Source organism: Eptesicus fuscus, chromosome 3, assembly GCF_027574615.1.
Source record: "Eptesicus fuscus isolate TK198812 chromosome 3, DD_ASM_mEF_20220401, whole genome shotgun sequence".
Taxonomy (NCBI): Eukaryota; Metazoa; Chordata; class Mammalia; order Chiroptera; family Vespertilionidae; genus Eptesicus; species Eptesicus fuscus.
In genome coordinates this window covers 7,051,531-7,074,925 of record NC_072475.1, presented here as the reverse complement: position 1 = coordinate 7,074,925, position 23,395 = coordinate 7,051,531, and the positions used below count along the sequence as shown (strand labels likewise).

At 54.5% G+C, this 23,395-nt stretch overlaps 1 protein-coding gene across 4 annotated transcripts in view; it reads right to left on the bottom strand.

Moving 5' to 3' along the window:
- ABCG1 (ATP binding cassette subfamily G member 1) overlaps positions 1–23,395 on the bottom strand; it is a 46,472-nt gene that overhangs the window by 7,671 nt on the left and 15,406 nt on the right. For all 4 annotated transcript variants that reach the window (XM_054713563.1, XM_054713564.1, XM_008145685.3 and 1 more), the window contains 6 exons: positions 11,710–11,827; positions 10,771–10,903; positions 8,142–8,192; positions 2,854–2,999; positions 2,436–2,559; positions 943–1,057 (listed from right to left, as the gene is read on the bottom strand). In XM_054713563.1, coding sequence (XP_054569538.1) covers positions 943–1,057; positions 2,436–2,559; positions 2,854–2,999; positions 8,142–8,192; positions 10,771–10,903; positions 11,710–11,827 — 687 coding nt within the window. The remainder of the gene's footprint in view (positions 1–942; positions 1,058–2,435; positions 2,560–2,853; positions 3,000–8,141; positions 8,193–10,770; positions 10,904–11,709; positions 11,828–23,395) is intronic.

The following is a 23,395-nucleotide window of genomic DNA, read 5'->3' as shown; positions in this document are numbered from 1 at the left end:
CCATTCTCTGTGCACTCCAGTCCTCTCTCCCGGTGACGTGGAGGAGATAGAAGCCACGCCCTAACCTTTCTAGAACTTCCCGGAGGTTGCATGGACCCTGTTTCTCTTCCTGTCCATCTTTTCCTCTAGGCTCTCACCTCTTTGCAGGCCTTGGACCTCACCACCCTCCCCTGATCAGCACACCTGTCCCCAACCATGCTTCTCTCTTGTGACTATAAACCAGACCCTGTCCCACTGCCTTTAAACAAAGCTGGCTGTTCCCTTCACGTTCCCATTCCCACACTCTCGCTCAGGTGAGAGAAGTATTTCCCGGGAACGGTGTCTTGTGGAACATAACTTGGGAGATGATGTTGTAGGAAATACGAAATCCTGGGAGTGTGGCCAGATGTTTGAAAGAAAAGCAACTGAATGAGAAGTGCTGATGACCAGGAGGGTTGTAGTGGGGTGAATAGCATCCCCCAAATATTCACGTCCATCTGGAACCGCAGAATATGACATTATTGGACAAATGTTTTTTTTTGCAGATGTAATTGGTTATGGGTCTTGAGGTGAAACTATCCTGGAGTTAGGATGGGCCCTGAATCCAACAACAGAGACACACAGCGAAAAAAGCCACGTGAAGGCAGAGACAGAGATTGGAGTGATGGGGCCACAAGGTTATTTCTTGTTAGAAATAACTTCCTGTAACCTGGGACTAACACAAGAGATGTTAGAAAATACTGCTCCTAACAACAGCTCCCTTGTCATTTTATCTGGAGGTGAAAACAACCTCTTTTTCTCCGTCCTTAGAAGTTCCACCATAGGATGGCACTTGAGCAATCTGTGGACTATTAACGTAAGCCCTGTCCGAGGGCCTCTGGTAAAAGTGAAAATCCACCAAGAGTGGCAAACAAACAAACAAAACAACCCTTTCTTTTCCTTCCTGGTCAAGGTTATACTTACCAAAATCAGCTGGGTTGTGGTAGGTTGGACAGTTCAGACCTAGATCCCTCAAATATGGTACAAGATTGGAGACTTTTCCCCGGTACACACACTGTCCTTGACTAAGAACATAAAGCTAGAAAAAAGCAAGGAGAGGTAAATATCAACCCTGCCTGCCCTCATGCTCTCAACATCCATCCACCCACCCACCCACCACCTACTCAACCACACCTCCACTCCCCCATCCATCCACCACCCATCCACCACCCACCCATCCATCCATCCATCCACCATCCACCACCTCCTCACCTCCACTCCTACATCCACCTATCACCCATCCATCCATCCATCCATCCATCCATACATACATCCATCCATCCATCCATCCATCCATCCATCCATCCACCAACCCACCCACCCTTGCACCCTTCTATCCATACACCCGCCCATTCATTCACCCACCCATCCATCCACCAACCAACCCTCCACCAACCTACCCATCCATCTACCCTTCCATCCTTCCATACCTCTATCCATATATTCATCCACCCATCTACCCATCCACCCTCCATTCATTCATTTAACCAAATCTATCTATCTATCTATCTATCTATCTATCTATCTATCTATCTATTCTCTCTCTCTCTCTCTCTCTCTCTCTCTCTCTCTCTCTCTCCATTTCAGACTCTGTTAAAGTTCACAGGGAAATCCATGGTGATTCAGGGAAAACTGAGGATATCATGAGGCCCTGAATTATTTCCTTATATTGTTTTTGCACACTAACTAACCACCTGCTTGGGAAAGATTCATGAGCCTACACATTTCAACCCTTGGGATTTTTTCTCTCTCATAATATCAAAACCTAAGATTTATAAAACATGATATTATACAGTAGGTCCTCGGGGTATGTCGGAGATCCATTCCTACGGCACGATGTAACGCGATTTTCGCCGTAAGTCGGAACCCACCTACTACATAAGCACCTATGTCACTCACATGGAGCACATACACAGCAGTAATGAAGTGAATCATTAAAAAAAAAAATTAAAAGAAAAATAACAATTCCTGACCTTCACTTGTAGTAAATAAATAATAAAAAACATAAAGCACATATGTACATACGTCGAAATGACAGAACTTTTTTGTTTTATAAATATATGGGAGATGGCGATGTAACCACGAAATGACATACGTCAAGTCCGACGTAACCCGAGGGCTGTCTGTACAAATAAAGTAATCTGTCATCTAATTCAGTAAAATAGGTATTTCCCCATTGCAACATGAAGCCTCAGCAATGTCTACAGTGACTCACCCAAGTCCCCATGGCCACACACAGCTCCTGAGAAGACACTGGCCAGCTCTTCTGACCCCCTTCCTTAGTGGCTTATGGCTCCAACATCTTATGAGACGTAACACTAAGGCCACTCAACACTGAAGGCAACCCCAGGAACTAAGGGGAAGCTGGGTACCAGAACTCAGGTTCACAGGGGCTGATCACAGCAGGGTCTGTGTACCTGGTCGAACAGCTCGAAGAGCTTGGCGCTGGGCTGGTGGATGGTGCAGATGATGGACCTCCCTCCTTGAGCCAGCCCTTTCATCAGGGAGACCACCTGGAAGCAGGAGGAGCTGTCCAGGCCGCTGCAAGTCAAGGGGCACCATGAGACGTTTGTAGGGACCGCCCCCCGCAAACCATGCTCACATTCAAACTGCACTGGGTAGGTCTGTGTGCAAGCCCGAGCCCATGGGTGTCTCCTAGTCTCAGACAGGGAGAGTGGGGCAAGTAAGGCATCTGCCCTGTGACCCCAAAATAGGAGGAGAAAAAGATGGGGCAGGCAGGGCACACACCTCCCCCTTCTAAAGCTACAGTAGGGGCCCCCGTAAAATCTGCTGGTGCAGAGGTCAGGGGCTCTTCCCCCGGCTGCTCCTGAGTACCTGGTTGGCTCATCAAAGAACATGACGGGAGGGTTGTTCACCAGCTCCAGCCCGATGGCCAGGCGCTTCCGCTGCCCGCCTGAGAGACTTGCGGTCCGAGTGTTGGCACAAGACAGCAAGCCCAGAGCCGTCAGGATCTCCTTGACCTGGAGGGAGGAGCAGAGCCAGAGCAGCCATCAGGGACCTTCCACCACACGTCACCACCTCCAGCACCACGTGGACACCTGCTGCCTCCCCCACCCACTCCCAGCACACCCCGACCCACGCGACACCCATCCCAGGCGGCCCTTTTCCAAGTCCATTTCGGCCTGGGAGGCTGAAGCAGTGGTGAAGCCAGATCCGCCTGGGCCGGGTCCCTATCCTGCCCCCTGTCCTGACCTTCACTTGTAAGCCTGGCTCCGGGCCAGGTCAGGCAGGGGTTCAGTGAGCATCTGTAGGAGGGTGGATTGGCGGACACGTGGGTGGACAGATGACCAGGTGGCACAAAGGGCCGGCCACCAAGGCGGTGAAATGAGATCATGAATCATGAAAGTGCTTGGCAGGCCCCTAACCAGTTTGGCCCAGTGGATAGAGCGTCAGCCTGTGGACTGAAGGGTCCCAGGTTCAATTCTGGCCAAGGGCACATGCCTGGGTTGCAGGGCTCGATCCCCAGTAGGGGGCGTGCAGGAGGCAGCCGATCAATGGTTCTCTCTCATCATTGATGTTTCTCTCTCTCTCTCTCTTCCTTCCTCTCTGAAATCAAAAAGAAATATATTTAAAAAGAAAAAGAAAAAGAAAGTGCTTGGCAGGCATGAACATTTAGTTGACGGCAGCTCCTGCAGACACACACCACCCAGGCCAGGCCTCTCAGAAAGAAGGGATGGAGCCCTCTTTGCCCTTGTCAATAGGAAAACAAGGTCTCTGAAGGGGTAGCAAGACGATAAAACTGCTTGAAGCAGCCAGTCCCTCCACAGCGGTCCCGATGTTCCCCTGAGACGCAGGCGCACTGAGATACAAACAGTGCACTGTGGGCTGAGCCCTCCTGTCTGATGGGATTATCGATCCTCTATTGGCTCAGGGAACAGAAGGGTCAGCAGACCGCAGGGCAGACAGCAGTGCCAGTTTCGGCCCAGCATCTTCTCAGAGGTCAGCTGTCGGCCTCCCGGCCTCCACAACAGGCTCACCTCCCGGGGGTCCCACCTGAATGTGCCCAGCCATCGTCCCAGCCCAGGGTGGCTCCTGGGTCCATCTGGGTGGACCCAGCCTAGCAGCTTCTCTGGGAGATGAGGACATGCAAAGGAGAAGGAACTGGCAAGGAGGAAGATTTCCATCCGGCTCTTGGATAACTTAAGCACAGTCACCACAGAGTTAGGCTTAGGCGACAGAAAGCGGCAGGACACCGCAGCGCCACAGGCTGGGAAGCAGGTGGTTAGACAGGCCTGGGTTCGAATCCTGCTCATCCTCTCTCTCGTTGACCCCTAAACCCCACTCCTCTGCCTCCTCTAGACACACTAAAGGCTCTGGGCTTCCGTCAGTAAGAGGAATGGGAAGGCCAGGCCCTGCATGCCTTTGTGGGACGCCAACCCAGAAATAAGGTCAGCGAGGTCACCCTCTAGAAAAGGCTATCGACGTGGGGCAGGTGGGGCGGCTCTTCCGGGCACACGTCCACCCTGGGCAGACAGGACCACAGGCCAACGTCACAGCATGGGGAGTCACACCGGTCATTCTAGGCTCACTTTGGGGCATCACAGACACGGCACACACCCTGTGCCCGTCCATCTGTTTCCTTGAGGGCTCACTACTGTGGCCCAGCGTCCCTCAGCCCCTGTGGAGCGGACACTGGAAGTGGAGGGAGGCTGGGAGTGGAGGGGAGGCTGGGAGTGGAGGGGAGGCTGGGAGTGGAGTGGAGGCTGGGAGTGGAGGGGAGGCTGTAAGTGGAGGGGAGGCTGGAAGTGGAGGGGAGGCTGGGAGTGGAGTGGAGGCTGGAAGTGGAGTGGACGCTGTAAGTGGAGGGGAGGCTGTAAGTGGAGGGGAGGCTGGATGTGGAGGGGAGGCTGGGAGTGGAGGGGAGGCTGGATGTGGAGGGGAGGCTGGATGTGGAGGGGAGGCTGGGAGTGGAGGGGAGGCTGGGAGTGGAGGGGAGGCTGGATGTGGAGGGGAGGTTGGGAGGGGAGTGGATGCTGGAAGTGGAGGGGAGGCTGGGAGTGGAGGGGAGGCTGGATGTGGAGGGGAGGCTATAAGTGGAGGGGAGGCTGTAAGTGGAGGGGAGGCTGGGAGTGGAGGGGAGGCTGGGAGTGGAGGGAAGGCTGGGAGTGGAGGGGAGGCTGTAAGTGGAGGGGAGGCTGGATGTGGAGGGGAGGCTGTAAGTGGAGGGGAGGCTGTAAGTGGAGGGGAGGCTGGGAGTGGAGGGGAGGCTGGGAGTGGAGGGGAGGCTGGAAGTGGAGGGGAGGCTGGGAGTAGAGGGGAGGCTGGATGTGGAGGGGAGGCTGGGAGTGGAGGGGAGGCTGGATGTGGAGGGGAGGCTGGAATTGGAGGGGATGCTGGAAATGGAGAGGCAAATGCTGGTGCCTTCCCTTCTCCCGCCCATCCAGCGGGCTCCCGCCCACCCAGTTCTCTCAGTGGGCTCCGGAGCCTGACACTCTGCAGGTTAGTTCTGCTTCAAAACTAGTCGGAGAACAATATCTGGCCCTGGGACCTCGCTCCTGAGGAAGACCCCTCCCGGAGGCTCTGAGGGCCGAGGCTGCTTTCTGGGAAACAGGCCGGACAACACCTTCCTCTCCGCCAGAACGTTCCCGTCTATTGTGTTCCACGCCGGAGTCGGAGGGAAGTGAGTCAGGGCATGTGACGGGCTTCTCATCCTGAGAATAACCACACGCTCCCCCGGAGGATCGCTGGGGGAGGTGGACCTGCACGTGGCTGGGACCAGGGGATGGGTGGGCGGCCTGGCCTGGAGACTCCCGGTGAGAAACGTGTGCAGGGCCCAAGCACCCCTGTGGGCCCTGCCGGGTGGCTCGCTGCCTTGGTCAACCCGGCATCAGAGGGATCTGAAGAGAAGGCTGAGGCCCTCACTCCCTGGGGATGATGCAGCCTCACGGTCCAGGGCAGACCCTCACCGAATGCATGTAAACACAGCCGAATGTCAACGTGTGCATGGCCCAAGCATGAGGCTCTGCTCTGGCCCATGTGTTGGGCCGGGGACATGGAGGACATGCACTCAGGCAGGCCCTCCTACTCCTCCCCTGCTGGGCTGTGGTCCTACAAGGGCCTTAGGAGACAACATGGTGTATAATAGGCGGAACTTCCCCAAATTCCATACTGAGATCCCTCCATTCCCTACCAAGAAAGCCATAAGCGCCTGTCCTTTCTGCCCGAGCAGACAGGGAGGGTTCCGGTGGCCTTTCCCCCCAAGACCCCACTGCCTCCTGCGCTCTGGGCTTCCGTCAGCAACAGGGACGGGAAGGCCAGGCCCCGCCTGCCTTCGGGGCAGTGTGAGGCTGGCTTAGATGGAGCCAGCTACCGGGATGAGGCTAGATGCTGCCTCTGAAGGTCGTGACGTAACAGACAAAGCCGGTGCAGGACGCCAAAGGGAGGCTGGCTGTGCTCCCCAATATAGAAAGTCAGCTGAGGAGCACGCACGGTGTTCCCAGCCGGTCAGCAAAGGCTGCCTACCCTCCCCAGCTCCTCCTCCCTTATGGAAAGGCGGGTCCATGCGGGTCAGGCTGTAGCGAAGTGCTCCATGGCCTACTTACTCATGGGCCACGCGTGTCTGCAGCTCAGACACACTAAAGGCATCACCTAACTCAGCCTCACGCCGCCCAGAGGCAGGGGGGCCTGGCCTTCCATGCCCACCTTTCGGAGGAAGCCCAGAGGGGTGCTGGCAGTGGCGGAGATTACCCCATGGGTCCCGGGAAGCCAGGGCTGAAGGGACTCCCCTTCGCCATGCTGTGTCACAATTGAGTTGTGTGCACCGAATCAAGTTTCCTTCTTCACCGCAACCCAAACTGAAGGTTCCTGTTGGTGTCCAATTGATGCCAACGGCCTTTGATTGACAAGGGACAGAAACACACATGGTTCCCACATTCCCTACATCTCTATTTCTGGTTCCGTTAAACCCACGTATTCCTTTCAGCCTCAGAATGGAAGCGTTCCACGTGACACATCTTCGGCAGCACAAGTTTCGCTGGTCACAGAAATGGGGCTCTTCCACCTACACTGTGCAGCTATCCCTCCCCTCCCCGATTCAAGGGCGGAACCCTAAGAGCCTGGAGGGTGCGGGGGGCGGGGAGGGAGGCAAGGAGAGGAGGACAGGAAGGGCGAGGGGGGAGCCTAAAGATGCCAGCGTTTCCTTCCACACCAGGGTGGTTGACATTTATGTAACAGCAGCTACTCTGTGGGACAGGAGAGGGAACAGGCGTAAACAGAATGGCTGCTAGTGTTTCCTGAGCCTGTAGAACTATTCTCTTCGCCATCCCGGTTCCTTCCACACAGGAAGAGTCCCGTTGCACCACTGGGGCTAATCCCGTGGATCCTACTTCTCCCCTGCTGGGCTGTGGTCCTACAAGGGCCTTAGAAGACAACATGGTATTTAATAGGCGGAACTTCCCCAAATTCCATACTGAACATCCCACCAGCGCTCAGTGTGGAGTGGAGAGGAGGGCAGCTGTTTCCCTGCAATGCGTGTAAATATAAATTGGTTCCTCTCCCCCCCAAACCCCCAATGGGGCTTCCCGGTGCTCCCCGCTGGGTCTGCTTACCCAGCACCCTCGCTGTTCCCTGGGGAGTGAAGAGAGCCATCAAAGGGATTAGATGGCCTACTCACCCTGGAAACTTGGTCAATTCATTTTTTTTTAAAGGCTGGTTAATAACATGTGAGAATCAAATTTCTTCTTGCAAGTGTGTGTGGGTGGAGGCTGGTTATTTTTAAACGAGTGACTAACCACCTTCATTGTTAATATTTTATAACAACAATTGCGTGTGCCGCACGTTAACTAAGACAAACACCGTGCCTGGGCTGAGCCGAGGCCGGGCCCTCCGGCCACCTGAGCGCTCAGGCTGCTGTCCCGCTGCGTCCTTGCTGTTGGTGAGGCAGCGCCAGGACACGAGAGTCAAGGCTGTGGCTCTTGCGGCAGAGTGGCCAGTCCTGGCTGCCAGGCGAGAATGCAGCACACTGAGATGACCCCGTCGCCTACACACAGAAGGTAAGGCGACAAACCAACATCGCCAGCGCCCAAACACCCCCGCACATGTGTCTGTCAAATGCAAGTTCATGCACTTTCTGGACCACCTGTGGCCCCAAGGCACACACTTACCATCTCCTTTCTGCCTTCGTCTTTCTCCTTGAGCTTCAGATGCGCGGACACCTGCAGGGGACGAGGGATACAGTGTGGAGTCAGAACAGATGGCCCTCGGCAGGGCAAACCTCACAAGCCACACCACGGGCCAGAGCCCCAGTGGCTGCAGGAAAACCACCAGAGAAGGTCATGGCTTCCCACCTCCCTTGGCTCAGCAGAGGTGGGGTCTAGGACAGCCGTGCGTGTCTGGGGTGTTTTCCCTTCTCCCTGTTGAATTTGCAGCGGTGTCCGTGAGAGAAATTAGATGTGGGCAACTGTGAGATAAGGAAACCTAAGGCCTCAGAGGCTTGAAGGCTAGTGGTGCATATTTAGGAATTTCACAAGCCACCTGTGAAACGTTGATAGCTTAAAACTATCCATTGCTCATCATGGAGTATTTGAGAATATTTACACCACAGAAAGTGGCAAGCGCTACAAATCAGGACTCTGGTGTTGTTGTCTTGTTTGAGATCCTGGTGGCCAGCACACCCCTGGCCCCCTGGCCCTGCCGGGGAAATCCCTGACTAGTCATCCCCACGCCCAGGGTCAGCTTTGGTTCTGTTCTGCCGACTTCTGTGGCTTTAGGAAATGAGCCTCAGTTTCCTCACGGGCACAGTGGTGAGGTTAGAACCTGCCCACCAGTGAGCTGGTGAAGTCGCCATGAGGATCGATGACAGACTGAGACGTAGGGCAGAGTGGAGAAGAGGCCGCAGTCGCGGAGTCATACAGGGCCAGGCCTAGGTCAGCTCGGTCGGGCCAGCTGCTTGCCCGGTGACACCAGGTGTCACTTCTTGGTTAGTCTCATGGTTGTGAGGGTCAGAAGCAGCCATGAAGATGCATAACCCACAGCTGATAGTCAATATGATCCCTACATGTATGACAAGACCTCAGGGGGTAAAAGAGATCATGGCTTCAAATTAGAATCTCATTGAGTTTCATTGTGAAAATAAATGAATTTCACAGCAGAGCCTGGTGAGATGGTAGGGGGAGGAGGGAGATGACAACAGGAGTCACCAGTCTTGTTTGCAAAAGAAAGCAGCAACTGAGCCAGAAATCAAAGTGAAGATTCTCTCTGGTCACCAGAGATGAGAGGAAGTAGCAACAGGGGATGTGTAAAGCTTGCTCCCACTAACCTTCCCATTCTGTTTGCAAGCTCCTCCTAAGTTCCCTGTGCTCGCATCAGATAAACAATCAGAGCCACCGGGGCACGGGCCTCCTTGGGGGGCCACCCTGGGGAAAGGTGTCCCCTGCCTTACACAACACTGAGTTCCAGGGACGACGAGAGGAACCCCGCAGGGCCCTCCTCTCTGTCTCCCCACAAAGCAGGTTAAGGAGCAGGTCACATAGCTGACACCTTACCCTGCTCCCCTTTGCTAAGAGTTGCCCTTGGGACGCAAGGCTGGGCAGCGCGTCTCTCTGGTGCCAGAGGGAGGAAGCTCTGCCCAGTCGCAATGAGGAGCTTGGGCTGGAAAACCAAGGCGAACCCCGGCCTCTGACCAGGGCGCAAGGCAGACAGGCTGAGGGCGTCACACCACATGCCAGGAGCGGCTCAGAGGCCCTGCCTTTTACAGTGGACGAGGAGGAAGCGGACAACCAGGCACCTTGCCATGAAACGCACCTCGAGGAGCAAAGGGCGCTGATGGGCCTTCCCATCTCTTCTCAATGGGAGACACTCCAGGGGTTCCTGGTGCCCACAGCTGGGTCAGCGTGGTCCCTGATAGTGTGGGCGGGCCTTTTAAAATCCTGGCACTTGGCGGGGTCCTGGTCTGTTCAAAGAGCATGATGACCAGGCCATTCTGGACCCCAGTGTACAGGATGCCCTGGCCAACAGCTCACTCTAGCCCAGTGGTTCTCAACCTTTCTAATGCCGCGACCCTTTAATACAGCTCCTCATGTTGTGGTGACCCCAACCATAAAATTATTTTCATTGCTACTTCATAACTGTAATTTTGCTACTGTTATGAATCGTAATGTAAATATCTGTGTTTTCCGATGATCTTAGGCTCTACAGCAGCAGTTCTCAACCTGTGGGTTGAGGCCAAGTGACTCATTTGACTCAACAGTGTACCTGCTGTAGAGCCTAAGACCATAGGAAAACACAGATATTTACATTACGATTCATAACAGTAGCAAAATTATAGTTATGAAGTAGCAACAAAAATAATTTTATGGTTGGGGGTCACCACAACATGAGGAACTGTATGAAAGGGTCGCGGCATTAGGAAGGTTGAGAACCACAGCTCTAGAGGCTGCCTCCCTCCGTGCTTCCGCAGGATTACATGTCTGATGACTGTGGGCTCTGTGAGTGCAGGGCCCGGGACCCAGCAGGTGGGCAGTACCCAGCAGGCAGGCAGGCAGATGAGTCAGAGGAGGAGGAGACCCAATCCAGCACCAGGCTGACAGGAACTTGGCCCTAAAGGGGTTAGGACTGGGGTCACCTAGGAAGGGGCCACCCACATCGGTAGGGTCAATACCTTTCTCAGGAATTCGGCCTTGATTTGGCCATCCAGGGTCTACGAGAACCCAGGGTCTAGAGGTTTGTTTTCAACAAAGCTGTCCCAACAGCTGGTGTCAGAGCTCTGCTAATGGAGGACAGGGGGCAGCTCACCATCATGGCCTCCTGCACGGTGAGGTGCGGCATCAGCATGTGGTCCTGCATGATGTAACAGGACACCTTCCGGAAGCAGCGCAGGTCCCGGGGCTTGCCGTTGGTGAGGATGGTCCCCTTCATGCCCGTCTCCCTGCAAGGCCAGGAGAGCACTGGTCAGCCTGGCTCCTGCTCCTGTGCCCCGTCCAGGGCTGGGGAGGGCCTGAGAGAGAGGCGGCCCCTCCCAGCACCTTCCAGGCTGGAACGTTTGCCACAGAGATGTGGGGGCAGGAAGGACGGAGACCTGGGACAGCCTAGTATTCTCAGGAAGGAACTGCAGAGAAAATGCCCAGCGCAGAAGGGAAAGGCGGAGGGAGGTCTCTCTGGGATGGCATGTTTGTAGCAAATGCCCATCAACAAGCAGCGATGCGCATGGATGCTCCTACAGGCGGCCACAGCTCAGATATACACCCCGGGCTTCTCGGGAGGATTTCTAAGGTTGGCTTCTGAACAATCCTGTGTGTAACCACAGTTACAGTGGCTGCCCCAAAGGCCAAGACTCTGCAGTCTGGGGTGTGGCCACTATGTCAGAACCAGCTCCCCAGGGCCTGGGACACAGCAGGGCCCCTGGGCTCACGTGGCTGAAAGAGGAGGGGCCTGTGCCTTGGACCACTCAGCCAAGCGTGTGGTTCTCCACCAGGCCAGGTATTCATGGTGGACAGAGTGGGCACCCGTGTGTACTTTGGAAATGGAAGGGGCACAGTCCCGCCAGCCACACACCCTCCCTCACCTTGCCCATCCCTACTGCCTGAGGCCTTCTGGGGCGTCAGCCCAGGCTTCGCTGGAGCCTGTACAGAACCTTCAGAAGGGATGGGATGGACTGAGGTGGCTTCCCTGTTCATATGCCGCCACAGGCCACACACGGCAGGGACCTCATTCTCCTGGGCAGGGTGTGCTCACCTGTATCCGGCCAGAATGTTCATGAGCGTGGACTTCCCAGCCCCGGAAGGACCCATGATGGCCACCAGCTGCCCACTGTTGAATTTCCCAGAAATTCCTTTCAGCAGGGTCTTGTATCCTGTAGAAAAGCAGATCATACTCACTCTCTATCACAGGACTGGGAGTTAAAGGAGACCCATGGGTGGGAGGGGATAGAGACCCCAAAGGACTGCATCTACCCCTCAGTAGACAGACGGAAGGTCGCCCCTCACTGCCTGCCCCCTGCTGTACAGGTAAACACAGAGTACATTTGACCTTGGATCCAAGGCCAAAAGCTAGATTTCTCACGCCTCTACTTCAATTGCATTTCATGGATTATGTTAATGACAGTTACCAGTAAGTGTGTAATGCTTTAGACTAGCGGTCGCCAACCTTTCGGACCTCATGGACCACCAGCGGATTGTGGACCACCGGTTGGCGGCCGATGCTTTAGACTGTACAAAGCACTCTCACACATACTATCTAGGGCAGCGGTCGCCAACTGGTGGTCCGCAGACCACTGGTGGTCCGTGAGGTCTGAAAGGTTGGCAACCACTGATCTAGGGCATGAGGAGTCCACCATTCTCCTTTCAGAATGAGAAAGCAAGTGTCCAGGGTGTACCAGGGACTCGTCCATGCTCCCGCACTGCTTCTGCCCAGGGTCACACCAGTGGTCACACTGCTTCTGCCCCCATGATGGTTAAACAAATTATTAATTTACTAGAGGCCCGGTGCACAAAATTTGTGCACGGGGGTGGGGGGGTGTCCCCTCAGCCCAGCCTGCACCCTCTCACAATCCAGGACCACTGGCTGCTAACTGCTCACTGGCCTGCCTACCTGATCATCCCTAATGGCCTCTGCCTGCCTGCCTGATCGCCCCTAACTGCATCCCCTGCTGGCCTGGTTGCCCCATGCAGCCTGCTGTTCGGTCATTGCATGAGGGCATCCTGACCAATTTGCATATTACCCTCTTATTAGTATAGATTATTTCATTTGTGATTTTTACTTATAAGTTATACAAACATAAATTATTCATATAGGATTTATTCATAAATTATTATGCTAATATGTTATTTGATAATTAAAAGCATATTATTTGTAGCCACATCAAATTGCTTTGGAATTTCTGCCAAGTCTCCATCCAAGAGCTTTGTTAAAAGACAAAAAAAGTCTACACATCCCAAACAGAGGCACATGAGTTCTTTTTGAGTGAACTATTCATGTGTGTGATAAATAATAAAACAGAAGAGACTGGATTCGTGTTCAAAGACTCCTAATTCAGAAACACTTCACAGTTCCTGAGAAATGCTTGCAGAACAGGACCATGCAAATGCAATATTTTAGCTCCCACATGATGTTTAGGGGGCCCAGTGAGAAAGGGGTGTGCGGCATCCCACCAGATCCTACTCTCCCCCCAGCCCGAGGCTGGATGCTCCCTGGACCCCAAACCTGTATGTTTATTTGAGCCTCAGCCACAGTCTGGAGAGTCCCATCTTTCACAGATAAGACACCTGAACACCCAAACTGTCACCAGATGCCACCTTGACTTAGCTGGGGAGTCCCCAGGGCCTTGTTTAATCAGGCAGAGAGAAGCGGAAACGAAGGCAGGAAGCTTGTGGCCCTGCGACGCGGCTCATTACGGAGAGTGGCGGTGCCTGGGGAGGGCTGAGACAGTTGTCCCTGTGGGGAAGGGGCAGAGGAACAAATGGAAGGCATCTGGAAGACTGGCTCAGAGCTGCAAATGAGCCAGATGCCTACCACTGGGAGGTCCATAACGCCAGGTCAGCCAACACCGGCCGGTGGGAGTTAAAGGAGACCCATGGGTGGGAGGGGATGGGGACCCCAAAGGGCTGCATCTGCCCCTCAGTGGACAGACAGACGGAAGGCCTGGAGGACACCAGAGGCCCCTCCTCTGCAAGGTCAAGCTCGCAGTGCAGCAGGTTCCAAATCAGGATGGAGCTCTGTTGAGCCAGGGGCTCTGGGACCTGGGCCACAGGGGACCTGCCTGACATCACCGAGGGAGCATTAGATGCCAGACCCTCCAGACCCATCTTCTCATGACCAGCCTCTTATAAGCTGTTTCTTCTCAAAGTTCAAGGCTGTTCCCCAGCTGGTCCCCTGTAAACCAGGAGCTGCCTGAGGATGCAGGCGCATTGCTGAGATGCCATGGCCACTTGGAGGCTAAGTGCAGCCTCCACATGGGTCAGGACAGCACAAACGCAGCCTTGCTCTGGGACTCTGAGAGGCTCTGCTCTCCCTCTGACGTCACCTGGTGCTGGCCCTTGGGGTTGGGGTCCACACTGGGGCACAGGTAATAACAATCGCTGCAGGAAGGTCACAGGCTGGGATGCTCATGGACAGGAAGCGAGGAACAGACACGGGTGTGGTAGCTGGCGGGGGGGGGGGGGGCATCCGGCCCTTTCAAGGGAAGAGGCGGGCGGAGTGGGGGACAGACTGTGGTCTCCTCCCTTACAGCCACCAGACTGGAACTGTGGGTCTGGCCGTGAGCCCTGGTGCTAAACAGAGACACTGTTGAGTCAAATGAGCCACTTGGCCTCACAGGCAGATGACCCAGCCTCGGAGAGGGGCACCAGGTCCCAGGAAAGACAGGAGTGCGTGTGTGTGACATGCTGCAGGGTCCTCACATGTGGGACCCACGGGGGGTTTGGTGGTGGAGAAGGTACGAGACCCAACATGGGGCTCCCTTCCCTAACATCAGAAACATGTCTTTCTTTAAATATAACAAACACGTATTTGGGATTTAAGACTTAAAAGTGACGCTGGAAACAGAAGTCAAGGAGGCATCGATCTCCTGGGCCCACACAGGCTGCGATGGAGGAGGCGGCGCAAACTCAGAAGTGGGCTCCCGGCACAGGCCGAGGGACCGGAGCACCTGTTAGCACGTGCACGGCCCTATTTCTATGCAGCGAAGCTGCCCTTCACTTCCCACCTTGCACGGTCCCCTGTAGTACAGTGAAAAGCGGACGGACCGTCCTAACACCCCAGGCGCCCTACTTTCCCGCCGATGAGGGTTACTCAGTTCGGTTTCTTGGCACCATGGAAAGATCACCTGACAGGCTGGGCCATGGGTATTCATCCGCCCGCAGGGCACAGGCATCCTTCAAACAGCCAGGCCAGAAGCCAGACCAGAACCCCAAACAAAACCCAGACCAGAGAGAAGGTAGGCGGAGAGAGAAATGGAGACAGACAGACAGAGATGACAGGCAAGAGAACTCTGCTCAGACTCGGGGGCCCAGGGAGAGCGCTGCCGGCATCCTCTGAGACGGAAGGGGCACCTTCTGCGGGGAGAAGACAGGGGACCACGGCCAGGAGGGCGGGGCCCACGCTGGCATCAGGAGCGTTGGAGCAAACGGGCTGATGGGCAGGAGACAGGCCCAGTGGGAGGGGAGCTGGAAACTGGGGTTCTCCTTTGTCTCGCAGACCCTGATGCTTTCCAGGGGGGGGCTGGGGAGGGGTCTCCAGGGGAAAGAGGACAAAAGTAAAATGTGATGCTTGGTTCTGGCTAAAATTTAAGCCCGGGCAGCTGAGCAGGAAACGCTGTCAGCTCAGGCACCTCGCCTTCCATCTCAGAGCCTCTGGCCCTGCCCACGGCCCCGCAGCGGGCACACTCAGGGAACTGGGTGGACGGAGGCAGGCATGAGTGGATGTCTGAGAACCTGCGGAGAGAGGCGTTCTGAGCAGCTCAGTGAAAACTGAAGGGCTCCCTTAGCTGCCCGCAGGAGTTACTTCAAAACGCGACCGATTCGGAAAGGGCCTGTCCACGCGCCTGGATCTCAACGACTGGGTTCCCGAAGTTCAATAACGGGGAGAACAAAGGGGACATCAGAGCAAGACCTCTCCTAGAGGCAGCCAGCCCGCCCCAAACCGAGTGCGCCAGGAGCCCAGGCAGCGGATACCTGCCCCGCGCACACCTCGTCTCGCCTCCCCGCTCTGTTCATTACTGCCCCTGGGGACCCCACAAGGTCAGCTCCATGAAAACGTGACCAGAACTGTCCCCCTAATCACCAGGTCCTGTGTGTAGGACGGTGCCTGGCATGCAGTGGTCACATAAGAAGTGTTTATGAAATTAGTGAACAGAAGGCGGAACGCTGCAGGGTCACAGCCACCGTATTGGGCACCATTTAGTTAGAGCTTCTCTCCCACTAACTGCCCCCAACAGGACCCCTCTGGGCTTCAGATCAGCGTGTGCTGGCTCAGCAAGAAACTCCCAGCAGCCCCTGCAGGTCCCTGAGGTCAACCCACAGGGGTGAGTACAGCTGTGCAATGCCTTTCAGAGGGGCCGCTGGTGTCCCTGTGTGGATATTACAAAAGTCACCAGTAAACCCTGCATAATCACAATCAAAATGTGCATTGTATTTCCTTCAGAGTAATTACTTTTTTTTAAAAAATATGTATTTTATTGATTTTTTTTTTTTTTTTTTTTTTTTTTTTACAGAGAGGAAGGGAGAGGGATAGAGTTAGAAACATCGATGAGAGAGAAACATTGATCAGCTGCCTCCTGCACACCCGCTACTGGGGATGTACCTGCAACCAAGGCACATGCCCTTGACCAAAATCAAACCCAGGACCCTTCAGTCTGCAGGCTGACGCTCTATCCACTGAGCCAAAAGGGATGGGGCAGAGTAATTACTTTTTGATACAAATTTTTCCGAAGTTTTGCATGCACAGAGAGAAATGCACAACTCGTGAGTATATGCAAAGCTTGACACTCCCCAAATTGAAGCTCCTGGGGACCCGGCCCCCAGGTCAGAACTGGGATGTACAGGGCCCTGGGTCAGTGGGTAATTGCTCTGGAATCTTAAGTAGAAGTCCAGGGGTGCTGACTTTCAGACAGAGGGATATATGTTCCCCAAAGGGGAAAAAGTTAGTTTCCTCCCTTGGAAAGGAACGTTTTGCCCGCAGAACATTCCTTAGACGGGAAATTGTGCCCAATAATCCCATGAGCACCTGTTGCTGCCCTAGGACCCTGCCCTGGGACGGGCTGGTTCTTGCCCAGAATGTCTGTCCAGAAATCACAGAGAACGGGAATGACTGACCATTCGCACGTATCTGTCAACACCTACCAGGTTCTGGGGACACACAGCAGCTTATGTTCGGTTGGGTAGGGTGCAGGTTTTCTCATTTGTAGAAATGTGCCCTGAAGGTCAGTTCTGGAGAGGAGCCCAGACCCCCAGCAAGCCCAGCTCTGGACCCGTTCATGTGGGATAGAGCAGGGTGCCAGCTTTGCTCACACTTCCTCCTTAATGCCTCACAGCAAGCTGGGTACCAGGTTCTTCTCCATATTTTGCAGAGAAGAAAGAAGGGCTCAGAGAGGGTTAACGACCTGCCCAAGGCCACAGAGGAGCCAGCATTCCAACCACTTCTGCCCAGCTCCAGAGGTGGCCTTGCACTGGGCCACGAGCCTCTGCCAGCCTGGGCAGCGCAGTTGAGGGGTCTGGGCAGTCAGCGCTCCCCACCCACCCCCCCTTCCCATTAATCGCGATGGTCATCTCAGCTCAGAAGTACGCACTTAGTCTACTGTTGCGTGACCTATTTCACAGAGGATTGGAAAAAAAACTACAAAATGAAATCCCGTTGGTCACCGGAGGCCAAGGCTGCCGCCTGGGTGTGGGCAGAGCCGCTCCCAGTGTGGGTGTGGCAAATGATCTGAAAGCTAAGGCCCAGGTGCCCTCCATGCACCCAGAGAGCTCGTAACTCATCCAATTGTCCTCATCCTTCCGTTTCCTTTACTTTCCGTGAAACATTCTCAAGTCAAAAAAAAAGAAAAGAAAAATTCTTGCCAGGGCGTGGCCAGGTCTCCTTTAGGGAGGACGCACACCCTGCTCGTGTCCAGGCCCCTCTGCGCCATCGTGAGGAAGGGTGCGTCCTCCCACTCACAGGGCGCTCCCCTGGCTCCTTGTTATAAAACTGCCCCGGCTTCCTGCCGCCACCGGCGGCCCAACCACGGGGATTAGAGCAGCCGCGTTTCCGAGCAGCTCCCAGCACGCCAGGCCCCTTGGGGACCGTTAGGCCCGAGCCCGGTGACCTGCAGGAAATAATCAGCAGCGTGTCCCTCAAACTCCAGCGAGCGACTCACTCACTCACTCGGGTTTCACTTAACGAGCTGCGCTTTGGAAGGGGCGCAGTTTCTAAAGGGTTCCAGGGTCAGGCAATCGCTGGGTTTTGTTTGTGAGCTGCACCCAACCAAGGCTGTTGTCTGGCCGCCGTGGGGGCGGGGCTGGGGCAGGTGGAGTGGGTGCCCCCTGAGACGCAGGCTCTGTTTGTGCTTGTCCAGATGTCAAATGCCAGGCTGAGAGCCGGGTGAGCATGCTGTTAAGGTCACCGTAGACAAACAGGTCGTCATCGTAGACAAAGGGTCACGATCCTGGCTTTGTCCTCTCACCGGAGAGCTCGCCAAGGTGGCTGGGCCGCACCAGATACTCCTCCTCTAGGCCTCATGGCAAAGAGCTGAGTCCCGTCACCTTTGAGGGGTGCCCAGGACGCAGAGAGAGGCCTGGTCTTCAGTAGAGATGGTCAGGGAGTTGTCCCAACCCCCACCCCTCCCCCATGTTCCCTTCTTTTCCTCCTGGGGTCCCTGCACCCATCAGTCAGGGGCTGGAGATGGAGTTTCACATCCTGCCGGTCCATGTCCTCATCGGGACCCCTCCTCTCCCAGAGGGGACGGTAAAGCCCAGCATAGCACCCCCAACAGCCCCAGTCCTTTCACTCAGCGGCCAGGGCGTCTGTTTCCTACGGAGCCCCGCTAACAGTTTGATTCTGGACTCTGTCCTCCAGGAGGGCGAGAGGATGACTTTGTGCTGTTTTAAACCACCGAGTTTGTAGGCATTGATCACAGCAGCCTCGGGAAGTAACACACTCACCCTGACCCTGCACACAGCGGCTCACCCCCATGCCGGCCGGCCTCCAGGTCCTCCTGGAGGGACCCCATTTTCTCTGGTTCTTCCATCTGTAGACTTTCAAGACCCTCTGACCCATACGTTTGCTTCATCCTACACACGCTGGCATGCAGCATTGGCGTCCAGAATTCACTGGAGCGGCCAGCGGAACCCAGGAAGACAGGGCAGAAAGCTCTTCACCCCAGACGCTCAGACCTGAAATGGGCCTGAACTGCAGGAGGCGTCTGGGGACAGAGCTGGGGCAGTGATGGGGGACCCGGGACCCGCCATGCTCAGGGTCTTCTTATGTGGAGCCACTCTCAGCAAGTGACTCAGGAAGTGGTGACATTCACACTTCTGGTTCCCACCCGCCCCTCCTGGTATGACTCTCGCCAAGTGCACAACCTTCTCTGAACCTCAGTCCGAACGGCCAGTCGGGGGCTTTCTGCTGACGGTCCTCCTGCATGTGAAAGCGCCAGCCCCGTGGTAAAGGTCACTGTCAACTCTCAGCAGGTGTTTTCCAAGCTTTTTGTAGAGTCAATCATTTTGTGGCAGAAAAGCGGAAGCCGTGGCAACAGCCCTGCCCGTCAGCACAGATGCTGGGAGCCTTCGCACCACCAGCTCACACTCCAACCGTTAGGACCCCTCCGTGGTCCAAGTACGATTTTTAAAAGTCATGAATTTACCCCTGCGGCTCAGAATCTGCCACCTGGGAGATGAGGAAGAAGCTCAAGCTCTTCACCAAAAACAGAGTGGGGATTGCCAAGAAAGACAACACTGCACTTCGATGTGGGGATGAGGGGCATCCGAGAACAAACTTGTGAGGTCTTTTAGACCCACTGACTTATCGGCAATGTTACGTCTGTGTCAACTGCCCCAGAGTTTCTGATCGCATCCCTAGAGCTGGTGCAGAGGATTGTGGTCGTGGTGACCTCATTCGGTGGCGGTCAAGTCTCAGGTGGGCTCTTGTTGGAACCTGGCATCGGAGGGCAGAGGAGAAGCGCAGGGTCCAGACGGCCCATCCTGAGTACCTGCGAGCCCAAGTCTGCTCCGGCTCTGCTCTCTGCACCCCAGGCCGACCCCAGGCTCCAGCCTCGGCAAATGGCTTTGCCACTTCCAGTGATGTTTTAGCCAGGAGAGAGCAATGCTTCTTTTAGTCAGAGATGAGGAGGGTTTACAGACAAGGAAAGAAAATGACCAGGTTAGACCCCTCGGCTCTCTCCCACCCCGTCTGCCTGGACAGTGCCTGGATCCTGCAACCCAGACCTGTCCCTCCACACCAGCCTCTTCCCGGATTTCACAGAGGAACTGGCCAGTGGACAAATCGGTGCTACAGACCAAAAAGCTTTCTTTGGGGCTTAAATAGGTTTTACAAATAAGCAGAAGGAAATCTTATCTTCTTTACCCCACACAGGTGATACTGCAAACCAGAGAATGTAAACACACACACACACACACACACACACACACACACGTATCTAAAACACAGTTCTCTGGATCAGATTAAGATAAAAATACTACCTGCACTCTCTTAAATAAGAATAATATAATAATAACTAGAGGCCCGGTGCACAGGATTCGTGCACTGGTGGGAGGTGTGGCCTGTGGGGATCGGCCTGCTGAGGGAGAGCCATTCATCCCGGTCAGCCGAGCAGCACTTCCACTGTGGGAGTGCACTGACCACCAGGGGGCAGCTCCTCCATCGAGTGTCTGCCCCCTGATGGTCAGTGCACGTCATAGTGACTCGTCGACCGGTTGTTCTGGTTGTTCCGCAGTTCAGTCACTGGGCTTTTATAATATAGGATAATTGCTAAATCCAGGCATTCCCACCCTGTTCTCCAGCATCCAGAAGCCTGCTGTCCCCACAGAGATGTCCCAGGGGCAATAGCTTTTACTCGGGTTGCTGAGGAGAGGAGGGGGCTGACAGGCTCCCCAAGTGCACAGGGGGCTCAGAAGACTGCCTCGCCCTCCCTGAATCCCCGACAAAGCAGTCCCTGCTTTCTTTCCCACCATCCTAGTCCCAGGGAAGCTGACTGCGCCCTGGAGCTGTTGAGAGCCTGAGACCCTGAGCCTGGCCCTGCTCCCTCCTCCCCGGGGTGCAGGTAAGGCCATTTCCTGCTCCCGCTTTTAAAGGGCCACATGTGGCTCTCATGTGGCTGTCGGTTCCTCTTTGGGTCAGCATCACCGGGCACTTCTGGACATGCCAACTCTCGCCTGCCCCACACCTGCTGAACCAGACCCTTGGGTGGGCCTGGCCAGCTGTGCTTCACCCGCCCTCTGGGCCGTCCTGGTGCTCACTCAGGTTTGAGACCATTGGCTCCTGTCACTTCAGGCTCTGGGGGGTGAATGAACAAAGCATCACCCCATGGGCCACTGCTCTCTCCACCAGCTCTGAGAGGACAGGGTGGGGGAGTGTGAAATAGCACGGAAGCTGGGGAGAGTGAGCCAGCCCCTAAGAGGTCAGTGTTCTCCCAGCGGCTAATTCACCTGACTCATCTCTCAGCATTTATCCCGGCCTTACATTTACCATTTGGTTCTGGACATCAGCCACCCACGCCCTTAACTGCTACAGCGCCCTCCTCCCTGCATAGTACAGTTTTTCAAAAACCCAATGTTGCCTAATAGAAACTCAGAAATCCAAATACACTAATAAGAATGGCACCTGCTTTGGCAATTTTGCTAAAAATAAAATACACTAGAATCTACCTTAACACCGGCCCCGCGTTTCTTAGAAACATCGCTCACTGCTCTGCACTTTCAGTAACAGGCGTGTTTGTAAAACGAGTAACCAAGCCGCGCCGGCATTCTTAATGCAATGGAACTCCTTTAGAAACAGCACGAAATTATTAATACCCCCTGGGTTTCCAGACTCCCCACAGGAACACTTGCCGTGCACGGCGAGCTCGCTGGTGCCACCATGAAGGAGGATGTCCGCTTTGCACTGGTTTTCATGAAAGCCGGTGGCCCATCGTCCCGAGAGGCAGTCGCTTTGGAACGTGGGCAGTGCTCTTAGGAGTCTGCGAACATCAGAATGATCCCATTCCCAGAGATCGCCATGCTGCTCAGTGGATTGCAGGTGGCTGGAGCGAGCATTCCACATCCCTGTGCCCCGTATTCCTCTGGTGAACTTGCCCACACCCACTCTGTGCTGACAACGTGACAAAGCAGCTGAATTTGCCCCTAACTGCCCCCTCTGCCCTCCGTCACTTGGGTGGCCCTAGTTGTTGGCATGCCTGCTGCTTGTGAGCCTGTGTACCGTGCACTTGTCACGGCTGTTCACTCTCCCCGAAGACAGGCAGTGGGTTTCATCTGAACCGCAGCCCTCCACACTGCTCAGCCCTCCAAGCTCACCTGAGTTCTCTCTCCCATGACACTGCCTCATTCTCACTGACAACCAAGCTTTAAGGCACACGTCTGGAGGAAGTAAACATTTTCATGTTTCCAGTTCACTAAAAATGGCCGTGAACCTGGTGGTCACTGGGTCTGTGTCACATGACACAGGGCAGAGAGGAGGAGCATGAGGGTCAGTCAGGCTGCCCTTGATCCTGGGAGGCAAGGTGAGTTCCTGGCAGAGGGGTGGCTCCTGCAAAGAACCCACAAATACTGACTGAACAGACCCCTTTCTTAACAGGCAGTCCACCTGGCTAGCCCATGGGGAATGGCTGCAGAGAAAAGAGGCTGGGAGACAGGCAGGAGAGGGGTATCCTTGAACGCTTTCTGCCAGGCTAAGCACTTTGAAATTTATATCATAGAGACCTATCCAATTCTAAAACCAAGAAGCACAGAACTGCCCTGGCCAGTGTGGCTCAGTAAGTTGACTGCCATCCAATGAACCGAAAGGTTGCCGGTTTGATTCCCAGTCAGGGCATATGCCCGGGTTGTGGGCTCAATCCCCAATAGGTGGTGTGCAGGAGGCAGCCGATCCATGTTTCTCTCTCTTTCCCTTTGCCTTCCTCTCTCTCTCAAATCAATAAAAACATATTTATTTATTTATTTTTAATAAATTTTTTTATTGATTACAGAGAGGAAGGGAGAGGGAGAGAAAGATAGAAACATCAATGATGACAGAAAATCAGTGATTGGCTGCCTCCTGTACCGCCCCCACTGGGGATCGAGCCCGCAACCTTGGTATGTGCCCTGACCGGGAATAGAACCATGACCTCCTGGTTCATGGGTTGACGCTCAACCACTGAGCCACACCGACTCAGCAAAACATATATTTTTTTAAAGAAGCACAGAACACCTCTGGGAAGAGGGTAACTGACCAAATTAAAAACATGACCCTCCTCTCTATGGCAGATAAAAATCAGGGATGAGGAAAGAGTGCATGGTTTGGCCCAGGACACATATACCACACACACCACATTTCTGACAGCTGAAGAATGGCAGGACTAGAAGCATATGGTTAGAGGCTGCCATTTGGGACCCAACAATTTTCTAGACAGGCTGATATTCAGGTCTTTAGAAACAGGAAACTCACAAGCTTCCTCTATAATTCTTAATGAGATTCTGATAAGATATTAAACTAAATGTAAGGGCTCCCACTTTTCAACCAGACTTTTGTATATGGTATGTTCTTATGTTACTAATATGCATTGTGATTGTTTATATTAATGGGACACCTAAGTTATCGTAAAAGTGCATTGCCTTCCCTTTGCAATTGTTTCCACTTGCCTCACCAGCAAAACCTCAGAAGAACAGAGTTACCCACCATCACTTCTAATTTCATGTATTCCACCTTCGGCTCAGTGAGTCTCAGTGAGATTAAGAAC